The sequence below is a fragment of the Abramis brama genome (assembly GCF_963993115.1).
Source record: "Abramis brama genome assembly, chromosome: 4".
In the NCBI taxonomy this organism is placed as follows: Eukaryota; Metazoa; Chordata; class Actinopteri; order Cypriniformes; family Leuciscidae; genus Abramis; species Abramis brama.
Window position 1 is genome coordinate 37,780,977 of NC_139966.1, and position 26,147 is coordinate 37,807,123.

Below are 26,147 nucleotides of genomic sequence, written 5' to 3' on the forward strand. Positions count from 1 at the left end.
CTAGAACTGCCGCAAGCACTAGATTCCAAACTCTATGGGCCCTATCTTGCACCCAGCGCAACTGACTTTGTACACTGACGGATGTATCATTCCTATTTTGCACCCGCGCAAAGCGCGCTTTTCCCTCCACAGAAGCACGTCGCTAAACTAGGGAATGAACTTGCGCTCCCTGGGCGGTTCAGCGCAAAAAAGGAGGCGTGTTCCGGCGCAAACGTTCCTTCATGCTATTTTGCAGATTTAGAAAACAATTGCGCCACTAACCAGGAAAAAAATAGTTTAAAGTCAGTGGCGCGTTGCGCATGTTATTCATATGCTATTTTAAGGGCGCATGCTTGGCCATAATCAATGTAGCGTGTGCATTCTCATCTACACAGAAGCAGCAGTTTTCATTTTTGCAAATCATACATTATTACGATAGATAGATAGATAGATAGATAGATAGATAGATAGATAGATAGATAGATAGATAGATAGACAATTTATTATAAAAGCATACATCTAGCTTACACATTTACCCAAATTATCATACGCCTTTTTAACCGAAGTTAATTTGGGTGGGTTTCTCCATCCCAAACGTCCCTGACAAGAGCGTTGCTCTCCTCGGCTGTGAACCGCTCCTGGCGCGCGTCTGGCAAATCCGCCGTTATAATAGGAATCCGCTTTAGAACAAAGCGCGTCTGCTCTTAAAGGGAATGTGAGATGACGCTCTGATTGGTTTATTTCACGTTACGCCCAAACCACACCTATGAATAATGAAGCTACTTCAGACCAACCCATTTTAGATTTGCGCCTGGCGCAAGAGTCATTTATCCCGCCGGGAAAATAGCAACAGCGCCAAGACCCGCCCACAAAGGTACTTGCGCTTTGCGCTTTGACACTTGCGTTTCAGATCGTTAAAATAGGGCCCTATATCTTTAATGATAAATACCCAATTGAGAGATTAATGCATTTATTGTATTAGGATATCTTTTAAAAACAAAACAACACCAAACTGTAAATTTAAACAAGTTTAATTATACATTTAGAAATAATAATATCATTAGTAGCCTTACCGTAATTATTGCATATTCACAACAGATTGGCTATATTTCCATATCCATTCAACATAACTCAGAACAAGATAATAAAAACTAAAAGTATCTTATTGAATCTTTTTTATATATATATATAATAACAGAGAAAATAGGCTAATAGAAAAAGCTGGAAACGAGCTGATCTAAAACAAAACAAAGAAGAACCAAGGAAGCATAGGCTACAGAAACATAACAACACTAGCCTATATTACAAATTGTATGTTAACTGTTTACATCAATATAGTGCTTGGCTATTTAAGCTTCACAGTCAAGACAAGTGACCTCTCTTCTCCTCGCACAATTTCCACACAGGGGTTTGCAGCATTTGCATCAGGTGGGTTTTGTTTTGACTGCAGCTTCTCCAAACCTGGCACTGCCTCCGCTTTGGTGTCTGCTGCGGTGGTTGCTACTTCTGCTGACTGGAACCTTGTGCCAACTGCCATAGGCTACTGCTCTTTTCTCCTCCATGAACTCTGCTCTCAGCTCCTCTGCAAGTTACTGAGAGACAAAGGTCAACCGCGGGAAATGTAACAAAAGAATACCGCGAAATTCAGTGCAGTCAATATGACCGTCTATGGCCGAAATAAATATGTTCATTTGTTTTTATTGCCTTATGTGTAATTTATATGAAAAACATTTCAAATTAAAATACAGACACTTTTAGGAAAAGTCAGGTACCAGCAGGATTTTATTTAATTTTTCAACAAGTTATTGCAGATGTAAAATTCAAAACGGTCAAAATGACCGTCAGGGCACTTCTAGTGTTAAAGATGAGAACAAGAAATGGGAGTTCTCAAAGGACCAGAGATAAGCATATCATGTTATTTTCACCCTAAGTCATTCAGCTAGGAAATTTTATATTTCCATGAAAACGGGTATTTAACTAGCCATGACAAAACCTAACCTATCTTGTTAAGCTGGTTTTTTGTATGTGACTAACAGTGGAAGTATAATACATGCTGTGCATCATACCAGGCTCAGTGTCTAGCAAAATGTTTGTTGCGAGAGCTTTTAACCACCGCAAGACTATGCTATATTCATTTTATCTACTCATTATATGTATTGTATGTTATGTTTTCATATACTTTGGAGCACATCATGTGGATGCAAGAGAAAAAAATGTGCCTGCTGGTGAGTCACCTTTATTTTATTATTTAGGCTGGATTAATTTATGTAACTTTTGGCTGATTTTTTTATGCTTTTTAGTTTTTCTTAAACATTAATTTTCTCATACTCTTAAGTCTACGTGATTTATTTATGTAATGGAGTCCAAGTCCTAAGATCAGTTTGAAAGCAAGAAACTAGGAGGAATATAATTGATTTGTTCCAACAGCTAATCATAAAATGTCAGATCCATACATGAATTACTGTACGAGGCTATGCAAGTAAGGTATAATGTTTTATTAGGTTTGTTCAGCTACTCCACTCTTTATTTATCTATAAAGCCTATTTAGTTGTCTTTACGGTTTCAGAGATTGTTTTGAAAACAAGTTGCGACGTGACTTTCGAAAAAAATATTAGAGGGAAGGTTGCAGGTTATCATTTAATCAGTTTAAGAACAGACAAAATTAAAAAATAGAACAAAATATTTTGTTGATGTTCCTGTTGTTCTGGTAGAGAGCGTAGTGACATCACCAACTCCTATAGCCTGGCAGCATCATACAGCATTTTTAGTCGTTTTGGTGGATCCGCGTGAACAGGGATTGTTTTGACAACGTTATCGTCTGTCTGTATCATCTTTTCAGTTTTTAGTAGCCTACATCACTGTCATGTAAACATACTCTGAAGTTTTTTTTTTTTTTTTTAAACTGTAAAATTAACATTCAGAAAAGATTAAGGTTAGAGTTTTGGTGAGGAAAATGTATTACGCTTGGTTGAGAAATAAATTATTATTATTAAATAGGGTGTATTATAAAACGTTGGGTGTCTTGTTCATATTTATTTTCATATAAAAGCAACAGAACTTAAATTACATCCAGTTTATTGGCAACACCGTGCACAAGCGTGAATCCCGTGAATCCCGCGATATCCGTCTTTGATCTCACAGGTGTCTGATCCACTGCGAGAAGAGAGATCTGTCCGTCTTGCCTGCACTTTTTTCACTCCTCCGCTCACTGCAGCCGCCTACTCTCACCTACATAGGCGAGGCAAGGCGCATCTCAAACAAGCCTAATCTCACAGTCATTGATGTGCCTAGCCCCAGGGGCGTAGTTTGTGGGGGGGAGATAACCCCCCCCAATATTTAAATCTATGCATTACAACCCCCCCCCAATATTTATACCATGATCACATGAAAAATATGCAGACCCAAACTTCAACCCCCCCAATGTTCAAAACAAATCTACGCCCTTGCCTAGCCCAAAGGGGTAATCCAGCACCTGGAAAGCATACCTTCCCTGGGAAGAAGCCGTTTTTGTAAAAATAGGCCAACTATTGCGTCATAACCACGTGACTCTCTGTCGCACAGTAGAGAAATTACCATATAGACAGGAGGAGAAGCTTGCAGGCAATCGGGGGGACGTGGAGGCAAAATGACAAAATAATGAATCAGAATACTTAGCAAAAGTTGCCCCTGCTCCTAGCTCATGGACAGCTCCTACTCACACTCTCCGTCTCTGCAAGATTCGGAAGGGAATGATTCAGATTTCTCTTGGCACAGCTACTAGAAGAGAGACAGGTTGCTCTCGTCACATCTACTCGTCAAGCTCAGTTTGAGTCTGTGCAGTACGCTCAGCCATCAGGAAGTGAGTGCTTCTAATTGACTTCACTTTTCTCCGTTGGAGTCTGTGGGGTCGCTGTGTCCATTTCTTTTACTGTCTATGGCCTAGCCTCGCCTGAAATGTAGGCGAGGGTGAGGGGAGGAGTGAAAAAAGCGCAGGCAAGACCTATGGATGCATGCCGGTTAGAAATGTGTCCTAGTGCGGTCCGCCTTGCTCTGATGTCATGCTGACGTATGTCAAAAAACTCTCACGAGCGCAAGGCAGACGTGTCGAATTCTGCAGTCGAGCGCAGTTTGGCTGCATTCCAGTCCAAAATTGTCATGCCCTTCACTCGCCAACTTCCCTCCGTCTCGTTTACTCGGATGCACGTCATTGCTTACGATGCACGAGTGCCCACTACTGGCGGAAACTGCAATGGGCTGAACTGGAACGTCCTAAGCCCTTGATCACTTGTAATCAGCTATAGAGTTGATTTATTATTTACATTGTTTCCCTTTAAGAATTTGTTTAATGCAGCATTCAAATGTATATAGTAGGGATGCAAATTATCGATTAATTCATTAATCATTGATTGACCTTATCGCTCGATTAACTGATTAGCGGCTATTTTCCTGAGAATGTAAATTTCTCACGGTATCAATAGTGTCTTTAACATAAAAAGCAAAATATTGCTTATAGGCTACTGAATAAAAATGCATGTTATATTGCTCAATTGATGTTTTATTGTAACAGTTGGGATACGGTACAGATAATGGCATTTATGTAGTTTAACAAATTATCTACAGAAAATTAAAATACATAAAAAATAATTGTGCGCTGGCTCACCTGTTGTATGTGAAACATTAAGCAACATAAAATACATTTTAAATAAAAATCTACATGGGTAGGCTTAGCCTACAATATTAAGCCTACATATAATAATCTATATGGTAAACTACTTGAATGAAAAACTTGAAACATTAGCAGCAGCAGCACTTATAATCCCCCTTGGTCTGAGAAAGGTAACAGTAAGATTACTAGACCTGGAAACTTCAAATATAGAACTGAACACAACTTAAATCATCCCTGAGGAAGGTGACAGTAAAATTAGAGGGCGTCCCTCGTTTACACTATCAGTGAAATGTGACCAAATTCCGATTTTTTCTATGACAGTGTAAACAGGAAAAAAAACGCATGCATTCGGATATATCGAGATCGGTTTCAGGCCTTATTCATATGTGGAAATAAATCGGATATGTGCCAATGCGACTGTCATGTAAACAGGCAGGTCGGATTTTCTGAGGCATTAGGCAACGTCTCCGCGGTTTAATGACGAGAGAAACCCACGCGCATCTGCAAAGGGACGGATGACCCGACGAAACGTTGTGTCGTCGTAGGAGAGGAATGTGGACAAACGTTGACATGTTGTACTGTACACAACAAAAATTCGGACCCACTGCTCCTCGTTAAAGCCAATATTTAAAGCCAGTATGCTCCCACCAGTCCTGAGATCTCTCACTCACAATAACTAAAGCATATGCGCAATGGTGGCACTTTTCGTCCTCCTTCGCCTCAAATTTGAAATGCTCCCACATTTTGTCCGTTTTTGCCGCCTCAGGTTTGTGTCGGGTCTCTCACCTCCCGCGAGAATCTTGTGTCACGTTCGCAATGTTCAATTAGCCGACAATTAATTTAATTGAGTAAATTCTTGTCGACAATTAATCGATAATCGATTAACCGTTTACATCCCTGGCATATAGGTGTGTTTGCAAACACACAGTCTCAGTAGAAGTGCAGAATAAATCCGGCCGTGCAAAGTCTTCAGCAAAGACAAGGAATAACTTCATCCAGTCCTCACCATCCAGAGAATGAGAGAACAGCAAGCAGTTGAATACAGACTCAAGTCACTAGAACAGCTGACAGAGAGAACAGCTGACAGAGAGCAAGACAAGATGAGCAACAACGATCCGATAACACACACACAGAACGCCAGCCAGATAAAGACAGTGCAGATGAGTTACACCTGTGCCCACTCTGATTAACTCATCAGGTGCGCAGTGATTAATTAACCCTAACAAGCCCAACGAGTGGACCTACACACAGACATACACACAGAAATGAGCATACGGATCCATGAACCGTGACAGCATGACATCAGAGCAAGGCGGACCGCACTAGGACACATTTCTAACCGGCATGCATCTCGGGGTGATCACTGGTGATCAGTTCTGCGTGGATTTTGCTCATCTCAAACAAGCCTATTCTGAAACCACGTACAACACGGCTGGGGCCGTGCAAAATAATTAAAAGTTCTCTCTTGAACTGCAAGGGTTAGGGTTAGGGAGTAAAATGCCACCATCAATTGTGAATCCAGTATGCAAACCATTCAAACTTTGATGCATTTCCATACTTTTGCTTTGTATATTTTTGAATCCTCAAGGTCCTGCAAAAACAAATGTGAACCAAGATATCTACAAAAGGGAAGCACCTCTAAAAAATAAACCTCCTGAGGCACACAGGATGCCGGTAAGATTGTTAACATTGTCATTAGCATGTTGAGATTTGTCATCATCACGATTTATGTACAATATCTGAACAAGAGTCAAGACAATTTTTGTCACATTTCCCTGATTTAAAATAAATATTTTATTTTTCCTGTGACTTTCCTAAAAAAAAATAAAAAAAAAGACTGCTGATGACCAACAGCCAATCAAAACACATCAGGTGTGTATAAGATTACTTTTATTAAGTTAAATGTGATTTCAATTTGAAAAACAGAATTCTGAATAATTATTTTCATTTTCTGTAAAGTTTTGAAAAACATTATCTTGACAAAGTAAGCAGCCACAAGATGGTGACACACATTTTTAAAACACTAAACAACTTTGTATAAAACCCCCAGTATCATTTTGTACAAAGCCATTAGTTGTTATATCTGAATCTAACATTAATTGCATATAACGCTGTCCTTTTTGGAGTAAAAAATCATACATTTCACTATTATTTATTTTGAAAGTTAATTAGGGGTATGGGGTGTAAAAAGTGCTCTGTTGTAATTGTACATTGTAAATAAACTAAATAAGCATGTCAAAAAAAAGGTAAATAAAAGTAAAAACTAACTCAGACTTAAAGATTAGATAGTTGCAGAAATATCTCATATTGCAAAAAACAAATGTAATTTATAATACAAGTCTGCAGCAAAATATGATGTTTGCAATTGGTGGGGGGGTTTGAGTCATCTCAGTGAATCGATCCTTTTTAACCAGTTAAATGAAAAGATTCATTTAAATTGGTTCACTGACCCACTATAGGTACTAGAATCTAGAGAAAATGTTTAAGCATTAAACAATATACAAAAAGTTCCCCCAAAATTAAAATTAAAATAAGATTCATATATTATTATTAATTTCTTAATATTATCATTAATATATTAAAATAATATAGCTTTGTTGAAATGCTAAAAACAATCAACATGTAAATATATCAACACTCCCAATTTCTGTTAAATAAAAATGTAGAAAACAAGCATCTTTCTCATAATTACAGCAGAAATACTGGAGGAAACCTCTCTTACATTGTGTTGGACTATGGAGATAATTGAGTTAACAATTGCGTTATATTGGTGCCTATTCACGACAACAGTTTGATTGCTTTTTTATGGTACATTTTTATCTTCCCCTCAGGGTCGAGTGAATATGCACGTTTTTGAAGACTGTTGCGGCGGATCCCTTGATCAACTTAGGAACAACCTGCTCTATCCCCTATTTCCAAATGTTAGTTCTACACACATTTAGTTGTATCCTATTAACAATGATAGTCTCAGTGTATAATATAATATCATTGTGTTTTGTAAAGGTGCGGACTACGGTGAGCAGACTTGCTGTGTCCCCTCAATGGAGCAATTATGGTCTGAGAATCTTTGGCTATCTTCATCCTTCAGAAACTGGTAGGTCCAGCATGAAAATATTTTTTTTGTATATTGAATGTAATTATACACATATAGAGAAAATAAACAAATACACTGATATATTTTTCTGTTTTACAGAAGAATTTATTTTTGCTGTCGCCTCTGATAATAACTCGGAGTTCTGGCTCAGTTTAGACGAAAGTCCAGAAAACATTCAACTTCTTGCTTATGTTGGTGAGGTAATTTCTCGTGTGAATGATTCAAGTGTGTGAGTGGGTGAGATTTACTGTGGAACTGAATATAAAATTATGTAATGTATCACACTAGTGGAAGAAGATTCTGTTTTTAGACAGAATATGAGACTTTTTGATGAAGTTTCAAAAATACACAACTTGCTTGTTGCACGCACACATATGTCGAAATAACGAGATATTATGTTGAAATAACATTATTAATAATAATAAATCTTTAATAATATTTGATTGAATGCTGAATGTTGTGCTTGTTCAATTTAATAAAAGTAATACTTTAATTGTGATAATTAAAATAATTGAATATTAAATATTAAGTGGACAATTTTTGCTCATTTATTAATAATATTATATATAATATATCTAGTACCCCCTCAGCACCTGCGTTAAAAAAATTATCTGGCGCTGCCCCTGGTTGTAACGGCCCACATATTAAAAAATGGTCGGGTTTCAGTCGGGCTCGGGCTCATAATTACAGTTAATGTGTCAGGCCGGGCTGGGCTCGGACACAACGTGCACGGGCTCGGGTAGGGTCGGGCTTGATTTTTTGGGCCCGATCTAAGCTCTAGTCTGCACCCCGGCATGAAGGCGGGGCTGGCAGACTGGGCTCCTGAGGGCACCGAGGGTAGACAGGCACTGTATAATGAGGTGGAAACCGTCTTCCCCAAAGAGGGGTGTACCCTCAAAAGCCCGACACCACTGGCGTCAGGACTTCTTGGCCTACTTAGAGATAATAACGATCCTCAGATCCGTTTTATCATAAGTATGAATATTAGATAGGGCACGAAGCACTCGGCGCGTGGATTGACTAATTCTAAGAAGAGCATACTTTCCAAATTTGAAAAACGTAGAAGAATCTGCTCCAAGATGTGGATCCTGCAATTGGGTCAGACGGTGCTTTCTCATGGGCTCATCTCGTGGGTCTGATGTGAGATCTGCTGTTTTGGCATAAACCTCTTTGACAAATGCAAGAAGAGACTCAATTCTTTTTTTGCAGTAAAGAACATCCATCACCCTCTGCTGGACAATATCAAAGACCACATCAGTCTCAGAGAAGATTTGTTTATATGTGTACAACATGAACACAAACTCAAAATCCTCCAGTTTCTTCACAAAGCCTTTGGCACAATCCAGTGTATCATCATCCATTGTCGTATCTGCAATTTGAAAAAACCCTAACCTAACCCTAACCCTTTTAGTACAAAATCGCTGTCAGTCAAAAGGAGATGCAGTCTTTCGACAGACCCTCCAATCATCACGCAGAAGCCCGGAGTCCAGGCCAGCCCACTCCTCATTCACCCCCAGAGATGCTGAGTGTCCGTGAGCGGGACATAATCGCAGCATTTATCGAATGACCGTCTAGTTTCGAAGCACTGAAAAAAACTGTTCAAAGCATCCCCATTGAAGTCAAGGCTTCAACAGGGAAATGCAATGTGACGCTACGGGAATGTATGGAAATCGAGTCAGCCGACCTGCTATATGTAGCTGATTCTGAACGAACTCATCTTCAAGATGAACGTGTTCTAACCCATTTTAGTCAATAAAATGTTAACACAATAGTACATATTTGACCATTAATTTTTTGACATTGTAGGGGAAGCCGAGCTTCCCTTGCAGTCTTAAAGAAATCCCCACTGCTACAGTGATATTTAACCAAAGACTCGCGCTTTTGGGGTTGTTTGATCTGTTGAAAGTACCTTGTTGATGCTTTTACACTTTTAAATTTCCTTTTAATGTTCGACGGTTGAAGGGCTGAGTAGATTAATGTCATCTCATTGTGACACTTTTTTTAACGTATTGCGTTCATAGAGCGAGCGTTTCACTGATTGTTTACTGCTTAACGGAAGTTACACCCATAATTTGCGCAAAGCGTCATGGGGCGTTGGAATAAGGTGGATAAATGTTTGTAGTACTACATCTGCCATGTTGGCTTTGTCATTTGGCCTTCGTTGTCAGTTGTGTCGCTTCACTGCCATTCATAAATCCTCTCCCATGGCCTCATGGAATAGTAAAGTGTCAATCAGATGCGCACTTCAGAATCTTGCCGGAAGCAGGTCAAATGGGTACTTTTCGCCTGAAGTACTGTTTTATGAATACTACAAATTCGGAAAGTTAATTTCATTGTTTAATAACTGGTTGTACCATATATAAATCCAAGCACCATTTCTATTAATGATACTGTAAACATACTTAAATATTCTATATATCATGAAATATATAGAAAAAAAGCTATTGTATAATGTATTTACAAATTGGTTTAAAATGTTAGTATATACTATTACAGTGGTTCCCAAACCTGTCCTGAAGGACCCCCAACACTGCACGTTTTCTTTGTCTCCCTCATCAAACACACCTGATTCAACTCATCAGCTCATTAACCCATGTGATAATGAGCTGATGAGTTGAATCAGGTGTGTTTGATTAGGGAGACAAAGAAAACGTGCAGTGTTGGGGGTCCTTCAGGACAGGTTTGGGAACCACTGTACTATTATATACAGACATAAAATGTGACTTGAGTGTCTAATTATGATTGTGGCATGTTTCTGTTCACGAATCAGACAGGAAATGAATGGACTGCTCCAGGCGAGTATTGGAAATTTGCATCCCAGATATCCAAACCTCTCTTGTACGGCATATTTATTTTTGCATTTTTTGATATTTCAAAACAATTATCAAAAAAGACTTTTTAGAACCCAACTGATGCCAGTCTATTTTTCTTCCCTAGGTTAGTGAAAGACATGAAATATTTTTTTGAAGTTGTTTTAAAACAGAATATCGGAATTGATCATCTGGAAATTGCGGTATGTACTGTTTTCATGTGTTACAAAAAAAGTTTAGCTTGTACAATCAACTTAACATGGCACATTTTGTTGATCTCAGTTTCTGTTTTTCTTCTGCAGTGGAGGTTAAACCATGACAATGGCACTTTTTCTGTGATAACCTCTGAGTTTTTATCATTATATGAAGGTATGTTTGTCGCAAAATTACAAAATTATGAGCCTGATGACAGAAATGTTCAGAGTTTTGCAAAATGTTGTTGATGTGATGTTATGTGCTTCAGAACACAAATGAAGATATTTTTAATGAAATCTGAGAGCTTTCTGTCCTTACATTGACAGTTTACGCGACTACCACTTTCAAGCTCCAGGTAGTAAAGACATTAAGAATTAATGTAATCCATGTGACTCCAGTGGTTTAACCTCAATTTTATGGAGCGACACAATAGGTTACTTTCATTATGTCTTCACTACCTTTCTGGGGCTTGAAAGTGGTAGTTGCGTAGCTGTCAATGGAGGGACAGAAAGCATTCAGATTTCATTATTTAATTTGTGTTCCGAAGATAAATGAAAGTATTATGGGTTTGGAATGACATGAGGCCGAGTAATTAATAACAGAATTTTTTTTTTTTTTTGGGTGAACTAACCTTTAATATATTTTTTCCTTATAAAAAGCATGAAAACATGTACACTCATTTCTTTGTCAGATGAATCTTCCCTACAAATGGGAGATATTGAGCACATACCTCAAACAAAAGCAAGTTACGATAGACTCCTCGAGTCGATTCCCTCGTCACCTCATCCTGTAGGAGAAAAGATCAGAGAAGACCCACGGGATCACATCTATAAATGTCAGCATTATTTCCAATTTACATGGAAATTTGAAGATTACAATTGCCTGAATGACATTTTAACTGTTCTCATTCTGTTAACCAGACAAAATGCTAGATGAATCCTACCTGAAAGACTTGTTTCCCGAATGCCATTACAAACCAAGTTATGTATTCACTAAACAGATTGAACGATATCAAGGCGTATATTTGGTGAGTTAAACATTTTTAATCTCTGCATAAACTAAGCTCTTATTCTAACAAAAACTTCTCAGTTTCTTTTATAACCACTGATTTTTGCTGATTCTAAAATTTAAACGCCAAGTTTTTTGTTTTGTTATTTATCTGTGGGTGATGTCGGAGGGTTCTAGAGTACAACCAGGCCTCTATATGTAAATATATATGAGATCCTAACAACTTAGCATACTACCCTACCGTCTAGCTGAGCTCTAGAAGTAGAGGCCTCAGTATGACAACTCTCTAGATCGAGAGGAGACCTAAAAACCCTCCACGCTCAGGACATCTTGTAAGGAGGCTCACAGAGAGCCTACAACTCACAAAAGCTATCCTAGTGGAGCTCTGGGGAACGGAGGCCTAAGATAACTCTCTCGAGCAAGAGGATGCCTTACAACGCTTCCAGTAGCAAAGGAAGCTCACAGAGAGCCTAACAACTTAGCTCTAGAAGCGGAGGACTCAATTCTCTAAATCGAGGGGAGACCTAACTATGGCCCATGCTCAGGACATCTCTTGCAAGAAGGGTCACAGAGAGCCTACAACTCGAAAACACTGTCCTAGCAGAGCTATGGGAAGCGGAGGTCTCAGTAAGATGACTCTCCCTAGCGAGAGGAGTCCTAGCTACGCGCGAAGTAGCAAGGAGGAGTTTGGTTTTGTTCTGTTCCTGTGTTCCCAGTCATTCATTGTTCGTTTCCATGGATTAGTTACACGACTGTTTCTTGTCTCATTAATCATCTAGCCCTGTGTATTTAATGTTGTAATTAAATTGATAAATTGTATACATTGTGACAACTTGCCACTCTAAAGAGACAGATCCTGTAATTAATATATTTGGCCCTGTTTCTTGTTCTTATAGATTCATTTTTCTTCAGTGTACCCAAATGACTACACAAGGCAAACTCATGATATCAATGATGAGATGTGCTTTTACACGCAAGATCCATCATTTCAGGCAGAGTATGAAGCATACAGTATTGCTTGATATTGTCTTGTTCTGTAGTCTTCACATTAGTTCACCAGTTTTACCTGCATTTCTTGTTTGTAACTAACTGTATGCTACTTGTACTACTTTTTTAGTAAAGGACTTGCTGCTTACCTGACTGAGGTTGAAGACTCTGATGTACAAAAGATAGATACAGGTAAAACTATTATTCCGATATAAGGGAATACATTTAACACCTGTTGCGTGTGGTGAATGTTGTAAGGCATGAAGATAAGGACGTGGGCAGTTGTTATCTGGCCCCCATAGTCAGAAAGCTCTTGTTTCACGTTACGTTTATGCACAAGCTGAGGATTCATCGAAACAAATGTTTCTCTGCAGTCCAAAAGCATTCAACTGGAACCCATCTGCTACTGGTCATATAATTGTGGCAGGTGAAACTAATCAGATGTATCAATATCTGTTTTATATCTGTATTGCAAGTCTTGTTGGAATTACAGTACTTACAAAATTACAAATTCGATATTCAACTAGGAGCAATTCATGTCTTTAGACTCCAAATGCTCAACACACCAAAATAGATCCTCTTAAAAGCCAAATACACGATTATAATAATGCATTAAGATTAAGCTATATCAAGCAGTAAAATAAGTGGAAATACTTCACTGAATGAAAAACAATACAAAATGAAAAAATTGCTGTATACCTTATCTACCCTCGAAGGGTGCATTAAGGGTTTCCTTAAGGTACTAATAAACATGAGTAAATTCTGTTTATTCTATGTGAAATTTCGTTTCCAAAAACACCTCTCTGAAATAAGTCATGTAATGAACCTATACAAATTTAATTGCGATTAATCACAGAAAAAAATGTGTGATTAATCGAGTTAATTTTTTTAATCGATTGACAGCACATATATATATATATATATATATATATATATATATATATATATATATATATATATATATATATATATATATACCATGGTTAGTCATGGGTTGTGTAAGGCATTAAAAATGTAAAAAAAAATGGCATTAAAAAGCATTACATTTAATCTGAAGATACCCTGTCTAAAACATTCTACAATACCCAGGTGAAGGTCCTTTTTGGCAGCGTGTCTATGACGTGAAACCCCTCAATCCTGCTTCAAAGCAAACTACCGTTGTGGCAGATTTCTGCAGAACAGCTGGAAACATTGTGATGTCCCAAGATCATGCCATGCACATCGTTAGAGCCTTTTTGAAAGCACTGCATTCAAGAGAAGAGACACGGTAAGTTTGTCCAGTTTTTACCTCTTTCAACCTTCCTCACGCAAGAATAGCCTGAAAGGGGGTGGAGGTGGGGGAGGGATATTTCAATTTTCAATCAAGAATTTAACTTTTCTTTATTTAGAACATTCATTTGTTTTGAATATCATGGAGGTGGGGCTGGGGATTCTGTCTAGTCCCTGTTATAGACAACTAAAGCATAATTTAAGTGACAGTTTACCTCTGGTAAAATAATGTACATGTCTTCCTGATTAGCAGGTTTGGCCTTTTCAACCACAACCAGAATGATGAGGCCATTTTTGTTGTTCAAACATAACCACACACAAAGTAGGTTTGTCAAGTCCACATACCTTTGGAGTTATGCTACTTTTTTATGTTTTTATATTTTCACAGTGGTTACTCCCTGTTGCGTGTGGTGAATGTTGTAAGGCGTGAAGATAAGGACGTAGGCAGTCGTTATCTGGTGGAACTGGAACTTGTGGGCCCCCATAGTCAGAAAGCTCTTGTTTCACGTTACGTTTATGCACAAGCTGAGGATTCATCGAAACAAATGTTTCTCTGCAGTCCAAAAGCATTCAACTGGAACCCATCTGCTACTGTTCATATAATTGTGGCAGGTAAAACTAATCAGATGTATCAATATCTGTATTTTAACTGTATTGCAAATCTTGTTGGAATTACAGTACTTACAAAATTGCAAATTCGATATTCAACTAGGAGCAATTCATGTCTTTAGACTCCAAATGCTCAACACACCAAAATAGATCCTCTTAAAAGCCAAATACACGATTATAATAATGCATTAAGATTAAGTTATATCAAGCAGTAAAATAAGTGGAAATTCAATAACTGAATGAAAAACAATACAAAATGAAAACAATACCCTCGAAGGGTGCATTAAGGGTTTCCTTAAGGTACTAATAAACAGGAGTAAATTCTGTTTATTCTATGTGAAATTTCGTTTCCAAAAACACCTCTCTGAAATAAGTCATGTAATGAACTTACTGTGTAATTACCTTGTAACTACAATAATGACAACAATGTGAAAGTTTCGGTAACACTTTATTTTACGGTGTCCGTGTTACAGAGTAATTAATTAATTACTTAGTAGTAGACGTTGTAATAACATGTAACAAAATGTAATTAACATGTAACTAAGTTATGGAACAGCCTGTACTTACAGATTGTAATTACGCACATGTAATAGGCAGCTACTGTTACACATATGTAATAAGCTGAGTCGGTTACATGCGTGTTACAGACTTGGTACAGTGTAATTATATAAGAACGTACTTAGTACTACACAATGTAACACAAGTACTTTGGCTACTAAGGTCAGGAAAAGCCTGCAGTTACACATGGTAATTTTGTACGTTCTGTAGCATTACACATATGTAACATAAAATAAAGTGTATCAAGAGATTGTACTTAAGTGCACTTCATGTGTATCTACATACCTTATCCATTTTAATTAACCCACTAGTTTACAGCTTAAATACATGCAGTAGCTTCTTAATTACATTAAAATTACAGAATGTTACACAGGTATAAGCTACGTAAAATAAAGTGTATCAAGATTGTACTTAAGTGTACTTTGTGTATACATACCTTATCCATCTCTGCCTTAGTTTGATTTAAACTCACTAGTTCACAGCTTAAATACATGCAGTACTGTAGCTTCCTAATTACATTGCAATTACATAATATTACACAGGGATAAGCTACGTAAAATAAAGTGTATCTAGAATGTACTTAAGTGTACTTTGTGTATATATACCTCGCATCTCTGCCTTAGTTTGATTTAAACTCACTAGTTCACAGCTTAAATACATGCAGTAGCTTCCTAATTACATTGCAATTACATAATATTACACAGGGATAAGCTACGTAAAATAAAGTGCATCAAGATTGTACTTAAGTGTACTTCATGTGTATCTATAAACCTTATCCATCTCGACTTGTTACATATGTGTAACAGTAGCTGCCTATTACATGTGCGTAATTACAATCTATAAGTACAGGCTGTTCCATAACTTAGTTACATGTTAATTACATTTTGTTACGTTATTACAACATCTACTACTAAGTAATTAATTAAGTAATTACTCTGTAACACGGACACCGTAAAATAAAGTGTTACCAAAGTTTCTCCCTAGTCAAAAATTCTTGTTACATTTTTTTTCCGATGGTCCACCTTAGACATTCTACTTACCATAAGTACCTTTGCAACTACATGTCAGCTAAATCTCAGAGGATGAGTAGATTGTTAGTAGACTGTTAGGTTAGGGTCAGGTGTTAGGGTTTGGATTGCTTATAGTCAGTAGAATGTCTGTTAGGGGAGCATCAAAATAAAGTGTTAGCAAATATTAAGCAGATAGTCTACTAATATTCTAACGACTGCTAGCTGACATGTAGTTCCTTATACTTATGAAGTTACATATAGTTAGTAGAATGTCTAAAGTGGACTATCGAAATAAACTGAATACAACAATACTTTGATTTGCATCATCAGATATTGTCCATGTATGTGTTTAAATACTGTGTTTTCAAGCTTCATTTGTCTCCAAACAGTGAAAGATCAGGCCAGATGGATCATACAGTTTATCAGGGAAATGGAAAAAGTGTACAGAGCAACTGGGGACAAAAACTTTAATGTAATAATTATAGACTACAGCAGCTCTGACATGGATATTGAGAAAAGACTCAAAAAGGCAAAATTACCTAGGTAAAAACACTTTGTTTTAAACTTTTTTTGTACATATAAATGTGTTTTTCAGTGCCCATATCAATGGCTAATTGTGTCAACATTCACACTTCAAATATACAGTTACAAGTTTAAGAGGATGGAGGGTAATTTTCAAAGAACAGGTGGCCTTCAAGCTGGAATAGATCTTGTTGAAGTAGGTAACCTAATTTTAACAATCAAAGCTCTTCATGTTTCCGATGTCAAGCTACTTTTATTGGATGAATGAATGGAAAGTTAATTTTGGTCCTTCCTCCTCAGGATGAGCACAGTATTTTGTTCCTGTGTGACCTGCACCTCTACTATCCTGTGAATATAATAAACAGTATTCGAAAACACTGTATTGAGGGAAAGATGGTTTATGCTCCAGTGGTGTTGAGGTTGGATTGTGGCGCTTCATCAAGAGTCCCAAATGGTACCGGTACTCTTCAAAGTGGCTCTTATGCCAAACCAAAACCTAAGATTATCTAAAACATTAACACTATACTTTTCCTGCTTTGCTGGCAAATCTTCTAACAATGCTACTGTACTCTTTATTTGTTTTTCAATATGACATTGTTTGAGTAAGCTCAAATATCTCTGCTCTTCCATAGGTTATTGGGAGATTGCTGGTTATGGTTTGATGGGAATCTACAAGTCAGACATGGACCGTATTGGTGGCATGAACACCAGAGAATTCACAGACAAATGGGGGGGTGAAGACTGGGAGTTATTAGACAGGTAATGAAAGCCTATTGTCTTTGAAATGATCAAAACATTCCTAGTGTTTCGTTGATTACACCTGTGCACTCAGTAATTTTTCGCTAATTGAACGAATTTGTCAGTTAAAGAAATTATAGAACTTTTGATATATATTATTTCAGTGATGAACAACCACATGAGATGAATAATCAGTCTTCCAGGAAAAGCTGGTTTATTCTACAAGGAGTTTGCTCCACCATTTTGAAATCACATGACTAACCATGTCATACAATTGCTTGTTACTAGTATTACTACTATTGCTAATATAATAATAATAATAATATGTTTACTTTATATATACAGATTTAAACAGTGCTCAAGGCACTTTACAAAGCACAAACAAAAGTACTGAAACAAGCAAACAAGTAAAAAAAAAACATGCCATAGGTGTTACTATGACTAAAAAAATTTTTTTTTAATTACTGAGTGCACCTTTAATTTAAAAATAAATAAATATTATCCTAAAATATATCTTTAAACCTCTTATTTTTCTCTTTTAGAATCTTAAGCAATGGGTTGGAGGTGGAACGACTCCACCTGCGGAATTTTTTACACCATTTCCACTCCAAACGTGGAATGTGGGTAAACAATAATCCAGGATAAATACAAATGATTCTTTTTTTCCAAAACCAGTTAAGCGCAAACCTCGTCCCACAGCCGTATCATTGGTAAACTCAATCATGCAGTCACCTGTCAAGAAATGCTCAGACTTCATGGATTCAACTCAGAGCTCAGGAAAATCATGGATTAATCGATCAAGACCAAAAGTATAATGCTATATCAGGATGTGCAACCAATTCAATACTAGAATTGTAGATTAGAGGTTAGTATTTGTTTCCGCATTATGTAGGCAGTGAGCAATGTGATTGACATGACCAGGAAATCTTTAGAACTGGTTTCACTTTTTTTAATTCCACTGAACTGTGTATTGTGTTTTTAACAGCGAAAACAGCTTCTGTCTGAACCAGCCCTAACTTTCTGTACAACAAACACTCACACACAAAGTCAAATAAAAGAAAGTCCTACTCAAACCCGGGAAAAAATAATCTTATACAAATATCTGAAGGCTGGTCATTATCTTTTGTTATCATCTATTATTTATTCAGCTTGGTCTGCACACTGCACAAGTGTTTGTTTTTTTTTGTTTTGTTTTTTGTATGTTTAGCTACTGGCCAAGTTTTTAAAGGAAGTCTTCTGCTCACAATGGCTGCATTTATTTTATTAAAACAGTAATATTATTATTGCTACTGTCCAAAATGACAGGTTGAATGGTAATTCGGGCAAACAGACAATCAGGTTGCAACACACACTAACCAAGATGGTGAACAGACAAGGAGTGACTGAAAAGGAACTTATATAGGAACACACACTAGGTAACGAGCAACACAGCTGAACAGAATTAACTCATAATGAGGTGATCATGGTAACTAAGAAATGGCGGGAATACAAACAAAGGCATGTGACGTGAAAATGAACTGAATGTCCATGATAACTGAAATAGAACAGAACAGACTTAAAATAACTGCTTTCTATTTTAATATTTTTCAAAATGTAATTTATTCCTGAATTTTCTGTCTTGAGTGTCACATGATTCTTCAATAAATATGTCTTTACTGTCACTTTAATGCATCCTTACTGCAGTGACCCCAAATTGTTTAATAGTAGTGTATATTTAATGTATGAAGACCCACAGTCTTTTTCTCTTGTGCCTTTGAGTTCACCGTGTGCTTCAATGTTCTTCAAGGGTAAGTGAGATTAGTTGCAATAAACAAATAATCTAAAAATATAGTGTGAACCACTTTAGATGATGCCAACTTTAGTCGCTACCCTCTCAACTTACTACCGAAGAATTTTAGTATCCAGTCGCAATTTAGTTACTTTAGCTCTAGCATTAGTCAATCAGCCAATAACAAGTATTTTATTTCCATGTGGTATGCAAAGCAGCTTTACAGTGAAAAACAGGACGATAACGATCAATGATGCGAACAGAATTCAAATCTGACAATTGTGGCATTGTGTCAATAGCAAAAATGAAAATGATCCAAAAATGTCTTACGGGTTTGGAACAACATGAGGGTGAGTAATTACTGACAGAATGTGAACTAACCCTTTAAACTGAATCTTTCATTGATCCAGTTTGTCAGCAAACATACTTGAAATGTTCATCACTATTTGATACATGGGTTGGGTTAAAGACCCCAAGAAGTGTCTGTTGTCAAGACATTTTTTTGTCATTGTTTGTTTTTAGCATAAACCTCACTGTTCACTCAGGCAACCACGTCTGAAATCCCAGTGCTGCTATGGTGTGAACGACCCATGTAGGTGACAACAGGAAAGCTTTCTTGTCCTGCATGCTTTAGGTTCCCAATGACGTGTGCACTTTTTAATGTTCATCTCTTCAAGGTTGAGTCAGATTAGATATGGGGTACAACAGAACTAAAAATACAGCATGAACTGTGCTGTACTGAAACAATGGCCAGCTTGACCTCTTTATTTACTGCTGTCACCATGGAAGATGGCCCGTCGCCTAACCTGCTAGCTTAGCTGGTCCTCTCAGCTTCACCATAGTGAAATATCATATTTAAGTCAGAAAGTAAGATTGGATAATGAATCATATCATATTGTAACTGACTGAACAAAACACATAATCATTTGTCATCTTTAAGCACCAGTTGTGTATCATTAATCATGGAGAAATACATTGAAGAGTACATCTAATAAGTATAAAGAAAGATGTTTTACTGTTCAAATATTAGTTACATTACATATTCCATTGTGTCTGCATTTCCATACATTTTAATGCTATTAAAAAATCTTGAACCTTTAGCAAAATTTGTTGAGTACTGTGAATACTAAATTAATAGGGGGGAAAACGAGTTTAAGCCAATTTTGCTACTTTTATTGCCAATTTAAGACTTCAATGTAGCACACAAAAACACACATATATCCCAGTGTAACTTATACTGAGTTGTTTTTTATATATTTATATTCATCATGCATGCATTCATAATGAATGAAATGATGGCAGACTATAAAGAATATAGGATGCAGACTATAGGTCTCAAAAACACCAGAATATACAAAGGCATATTTCATGTCTCTATCAACTCTTTAGAGAAGGGATGTCAATCATATTTTTAAAGGAAAATCATATTTTTAAAGCTTGCCCCATGTCATTGAATTGAAAATAGCCATGTAAGCAGTCTTCTAAATTCTACTTTTCTGTTACACAGAAATAAGACCATAATTCGAGTTTGGATCAACATAACACAACAAGCAATAGCCGTCATTTCACCATCTCAGTATAGACCAACTATAGACCCGATATAGTCCAGCTATGAGTAACCCACTTCTAGCCAAAATAACCTTGAATTTGGCATTTGGCCAAAATAACTTCAATCATATAAGCAAAGTCAACAGTGATTACAAGGTGTGTGGTTTAATTTCTTTGACATGTTTAATGTGTAGCCTGTGCATCTATTCTTGCGCTATGGTTAGACCTCTATTACATTTTCACTGACATCCCAAATTCTGCCTTGTTTTAGCCTAGACTCTAGGGCTGTGTTTGGGTGGCTATTGGACGTATTTTAAGCATCAAACATCTTCTTTCTTCCCTCCATGCCAGACATGGCTTCCACATTCTTACGCCAGTCACCTACTTCACTGGTCAAGACCTATTTGACAGAAAGAAGCATTAGATTGTAATGGTAAAATTTGAAATGGTTAAATTTATGGCATTCAATATTTCCATAATGTGGAGATGAATTTAAGTATCTGTTACGACTGAGACTTTTTACAACAACAGTAAAAAAGATTGAAATAAAAATACAATAATTTGGACTCTAGAAACCACAACATCAAAAAACAACATGTAAACAACATGACGTTTGCTTAAAATCTAAAGTTATTCGTATTAGCTAATTTCGGTATATACGTTTTATGTTTATCGCCTTACCTTTTCTTGCTTTATATCCTCCTTCTTGACTGACTTCAGATTTGCACGGAGGTCCATGGAGCCTTTGTGTTTGGAGCCCAGCAAAGCCCTCATCATCTCATCAGCAGACACACGCACCTTCCTCAGGGCGGGTTTCTTGAACTTCCCCCCTAGATCCTGAACTTTCAGCTTAAGTTCATTGATCTAATCAAGTGAATACAAAATTTCCATTACCAAGGAGGCATAATACCTAGAGAATGCTATCCCTTAGAACTCTGATTCATCTCAGTGGAAGTTTGTTGGTTGGTACATCCTCAGAAGTATGCAACCCACTGTCTGGTTCATTTTTGTCCTGTTTGTTTTTGTTTTCTTGCTCTATATGGTGATTGTACGGCATCAGCAATTGGTAGTCACACTATATCTGCTCTCACTCTGCGTTTCCTTGGATCCAAAGTGTTTATTGACCTTCACTGTCAGTCTCGCTTCTGTCCTGATGGTCTTGACAATCCTGTCAATTCTGTTAGTCTTTCATACTGTGTCTCTGGTCAGTCTGGTTTGATCCTCTGCTTTGTTCAAGTGTGCGTTTCTCAAAAGCATTGTCAGCCAATTACTGTAGCAAGTTCCATTGTAAGCAACATATTTCAGACCGAGTGTTGTTAAATGGGACCGTCTAGCCTACAGAGGGCTGCTCTTGTCTAGCCTCTGTGACAGCTGCCATTGACGGGCAACAGTGACGTTTGTGCTGGACATTTTAAAAAGTTATATTCAACTGTCTGAAAGCAAAACTGGGTTCACAACCTGTCTAAATATGTTCCCCTTGGTCCATTTATGTACATAATAAAAAGTATAAACTATTTGTAATATTCCATCTTAGTAAGATATGCCAACATTTAAACCGCTTTAAAGTGTTTTTGTGACATTTGTATGGTTAGATATTGCAGTATGTTAAAACCCAATACAGAGTATAAGTATTTACTTACAGTACATTTAGAAGTTTAAAAAAAAAAAAAAATCCTATCATCACCAGTACACAGTGGATGGGCCATCTGTTGTATCTTTTATAGCCTGGGAAACGAAGTACGCATTGGTAACACTTTACAATAAGGTTCATTAGTTAACATTAGTTAATGTATTAACTAACATGAACTAACAATGAGCAATACATTTGTTATAGTATTTATTAATCTTTGTTCATGTTGGTTAATAAAAATACAGCTGTTCATTGTTTGTTCATGTTAGTTCACAGTGCATTAACTAATGTTAACTAATGAACCTTATTGTAAAGTGTTACCGACGCATTTCGAGGCCGCATTTGAAGGAGCCTTTGAATTGGGACAGCCTTCGTCATGCCGGTATGGCGCATTCAGTCTTTGAATGCAGCCTTCGAAGGATGCAGCCTCTGAATTGGGACACAGCTTATATCTTCCATTCCATATACAAATTTCATTCTACCTTACATCTTGTCAAGAGAATGAAAACGGCATTTTTGAACACTATGCATGTGTGAATATGCTCTAGACTAGTTACTCTAGCTACTCTAAAGACCTGGAGTATGTGGAGTATGAAATAAGAGGGAACAAGCAAAAGATTCAAACATCTGTAAATAGAGCAAAACAACAGAGGACAAAAAAGATAGTCCTCAGATGCCATGTTCACTTGCGTGATGGCATTAATGACAGTTCTATATTGTTGAACCAACGTGGTTTGTACAACATATGTGCAAACAAAGATTCTGCAGGTTTGGAAACTATAAATGAGAAATGCACCCCTTCCTGATTCTGACTGTTTCCTGGTTATTGACCCCTGCCTGTCACTGACTTTGATCCTGATTCACCCCCGGATTCTCTATCTGCTGTTTGTTCCAGGACTCCACAGACTGTTGATTGTTTTCTGTTGATTAGCTTTCAATAAAGTTTTCATTCAACATCACTCAGCTCTTGGCTCCAGGAGAAGACCCACCCTAAGTAAACATACCTGAACCAGCTAATCAAGGTCTTCATCTCACTAGAAAATTCCAGGTAAATGTGCTCTAGTTTATTGCGCTTCCTTATTAACTTCTTTCGATAGCTGATACAACTGTGGTTTTTGACTATATACTGACACCACTTGGTGTGGATGCAGAAACATGATTTATACGTAAGGTGGTTTAGCTAAAGAAATGATTATTATTCTTCTAATCTAAAAATAGCAGCATCATGAGGGGATGACCAGCCTTACATAAAATAAAAAAGTTTTGTCTAGGATACTGATATGTCTATACCAGTTGTCTATAATCCATTTTTCCTGGAGGACCACAGAAGGGTTTAGCACCCACTTATAGCACTCTAACACAGTGTTTCCCAACCCTATTACTGGAGATACCCCAAAAGTACACTTTTTTAATGTTTCCCTTATCTGACACATCCATTTTAGGTCTTAGAGTCTCTGCTAATGAACTGTTGAGTTGATTCAGGTGTGTTTGATTTAGAAGAGTTTGAAAATGTGTAAAGTAAATGTGCCTCCAGGAACAGAGTTTGGAAATAATGCTTTAATACACAATCCTGAAAGTTTATAGCTCTCAAAGACTTTGATTAGCTGGTTCAGGTTTGTTTAATTAGAGATAAACTGTGCAGGTCTGCGGACCTCCTTGGAGACCTCTGGTCTGTAGAGAATAGTCAGGAGTGGGTAACTCTGGCCCTCAGGGTCCACTATCTTTGTAAGTTCCCCTGATTTTAGTAATCCTCAAGACCTTGATAAACTGGTTCTGGTGAGTTTGTTCTGGGTTGAAGTTAAACTCTGCATTACAGAAGACCTTGAAGACCAGAGTCCAGCCAACATCTCATTTTGGGGCCAATGTAGGCAAGATATGGGCTTGAGGTATGGGCCTCAAACGTGTTTGTGATTCCGTGTTGGTCCTATCTGCATTTGCCCCAGTTAGATTCTACGTGAGATTCATATAGACTTTTTCAGATAGGGCTGGTATGGAACCCATGGACAAATCCATTTGGGGCCAATACCTCAAACCAATGTCGTGCCTACATTGGCCTCACCATGAAATGTAGACTGGGAGTTGCCCACCCCGGGTATATACCGAATATATCTTATTTGTTGGTTTAGACTTACATCTTTGTTGTGCTTGATAACTTTATCCTCATAGCCGTACCTCTCCTCATCTACTACATCGATTTTTTTGTAGAGCTGCTTACACAGATTCTGAAGATGAATATAAAACATTAGTAAATACAACTGGTTTAAGAAATATTGAATGAAGCTAAACAGCATGTTTTGTCTTCAACAGACTGAATGTATCACCTGTAACTCCTCCAGAGAGAGTCCAGATAACTGCAAAGGAGGGTGTTTTTCTGTGAGGTAGCGATTTTTCTCTTCATCCCTGTCCTGTTTCTCGTTTTCCAAATCCTCCATTGCTCTGTTAAGAAGCATTATCTGATTGAAGATGGAAAAGGAGCTTTAATAACAATTTCACAACAAAGTAGGAAATAAGTTATGAAAATAAATCTAACCTTTAGAGAAAGTTTCCTTGATGCTGAAATCTTTGACTTAGGCTGTTAAAAAAGGTAAGGGAAATGAGGTATTGGTAGAATATTGATACAATATTAATTGGCATGGCATGATTTTTAAAATAATCAAGACGTACTTTGATGTCCATTTTTGGATTTCCAGGCCTTCGTATCTGCTATATGACAATATAAATTAAGCATAGTTCACATTTGAAAGCAAGCATATTGAGTTGATATTTTTATGTAAATACTAAAAGCAATATATAACATTTATGTAAATATGGAAACCAGAATGGAAAACAAATTCTTACCTGCCTGCCATTCCGTATCGTTTGTTAAGAAACAAAAAAGGGAAACAATCATCAGTATGCATTTATTAAAGCATTTTGAGTAATCAAACTGTTTGACTGAAGTAATTCGAAACATTTATTGATCACTAAATAATGCACTTTGAGTGGCCTGTTCAATTTCTCAAGCACATGTGTACTGACAAATTAAGCTTATCATAAGCTTATCATCTTTTTTTTTTTGCATAATTTTGTGTTAGGCTTGTGGTCACAAAATATCAATGTATATCTTTTTCCTGCTCAATATTGGAGGACATTTTTGATAGGAACTCTGAAATATTCACTAAAATTAAAAATAAATGTGACTGGTAGCACCAGTATCACATACTTTACATGGAAAAGAATGAAATTCTTTACGTTAAAATGCTAAATAATGAATAACCTTTGGGGAAAAAAAGACTTGTACTTACTCGCCCATTGTGACGTCTTGCTGAACAACTAAAAAAGAAATTCAAGAGATTTCAGATGAAACTTACAAAATAAGGAAAACAATAAACTGAAAATGTTCTCAAGACAAAGTCAACTCTTTAAAGTAAGCATGGATGCTGTACCTGGTATCTATCTGGTTGATGGCCACGGACAGAAGGCAGAACAACAGGGTGTTGAGACAAAGGGATTTTATAGCCCAGCCGCCACTGGCTGGCAGATATAGTTTCTGTCGCCAGGAATGCCTTGGCAGTGCTCTAGAAATGAAATATCACCAACTGCAAAGCTGTAACAATACAGCAATACATAAGAATACATGATGACTTTTCTTTGGACTGGAGTTGAGTTCATAAACCCACACACAATCAAACACAATATTGACCCCATAGATATTTATCATCCAGACGCTGATATACCCTCTTAAAATAGTTCCTGATGGGTCGTGTGACCCAAAAATGGATTGCAGGTCTGTTCTCT

The 26,147-nt window shown here is 37.1% G+C and overlaps 2 protein-coding genes across 4 annotated transcripts; one reads left to right on the forward strand and one right to left on the reverse strand.

Annotated features, from left to right (window-relative positions):
• Positions 1–2,058: 2,058 nt before the first annotated feature.
• On the forward strand, positions 2,059–19,084 carry b4galnt3a (beta-1,4-N-acetyl-galactosaminyl transferase 3a). 2 transcript variants are annotated; one of them, XM_084112748.1, is made up of 20 exons: positions 2,059–2,204; positions 6,213–6,298; positions 6,461–6,496; positions 7,456–7,545; positions 7,628–7,718; positions 7,818–7,918; positions 10,489–10,556; positions 10,656–10,731; positions 10,831–10,897; positions 11,415–11,558; positions 11,644–11,750; positions 12,628–12,728; positions 12,849–12,910; positions 13,808–13,985; positions 14,376–14,599; positions 16,554–16,707; positions 16,810–16,882; positions 16,987–17,140; positions 17,319–17,445; positions 17,967–19,084. In XM_084112748.1, exons 1-20 carry the CDS (start codon positions 2,066–2,068, stop codon positions 18,067–18,069), a joined length of 2,181 nt encoding a protein of 726 aa, XP_083968874.1. In that variant the 5' UTR covers positions 2,059–2,065; the 3' UTR covers positions 18,070–19,084. The 2 variants fall into 2 exon arrangements, with proteins under 2 accessions (XP_083968874.1, XP_083968873.1); XM_084112747.1 differs by lacking the exon at positions 6,461–6,496.
• A 1,018-nt stretch (positions 19,085–20,102) lies between these two features.
• tnni1d (troponin I, skeletal, slow d) lies at positions 20,103–25,901 on the reverse strand. 2 transcript variants are annotated; one of them, XM_084111639.1, is made up of 8 exons: positions 25,796–25,851; positions 25,654–25,682; positions 25,035–25,073; positions 24,901–24,942; positions 24,692–24,823; positions 24,503–24,592; positions 21,422–21,604; positions 20,103–21,140 (listed from the first exon to the last, which is right to left on the reverse strand). In XM_084111639.1, the coding sequence occupies exons 2-8, from the start codon at positions 25,660–25,662 to the stop codon at positions 21,054–21,056; spliced, it is 582 nt and encodes a 193-aa protein (XP_083967765.1). In that variant the 5' UTR covers positions 25,663–25,682; positions 25,796–25,851; the 3' UTR covers positions 20,103–21,053. The 2 variants fall into 2 exon arrangements, with proteins under 2 accessions (XP_083967765.1, XP_083967766.1); XM_084111640.1 differs by having other exon boundaries at positions 20,128–21,140; positions 25,651–25,682; positions 25,796–25,901.
• Positions 25,902–26,147: the final 246 nt, after the last annotated feature.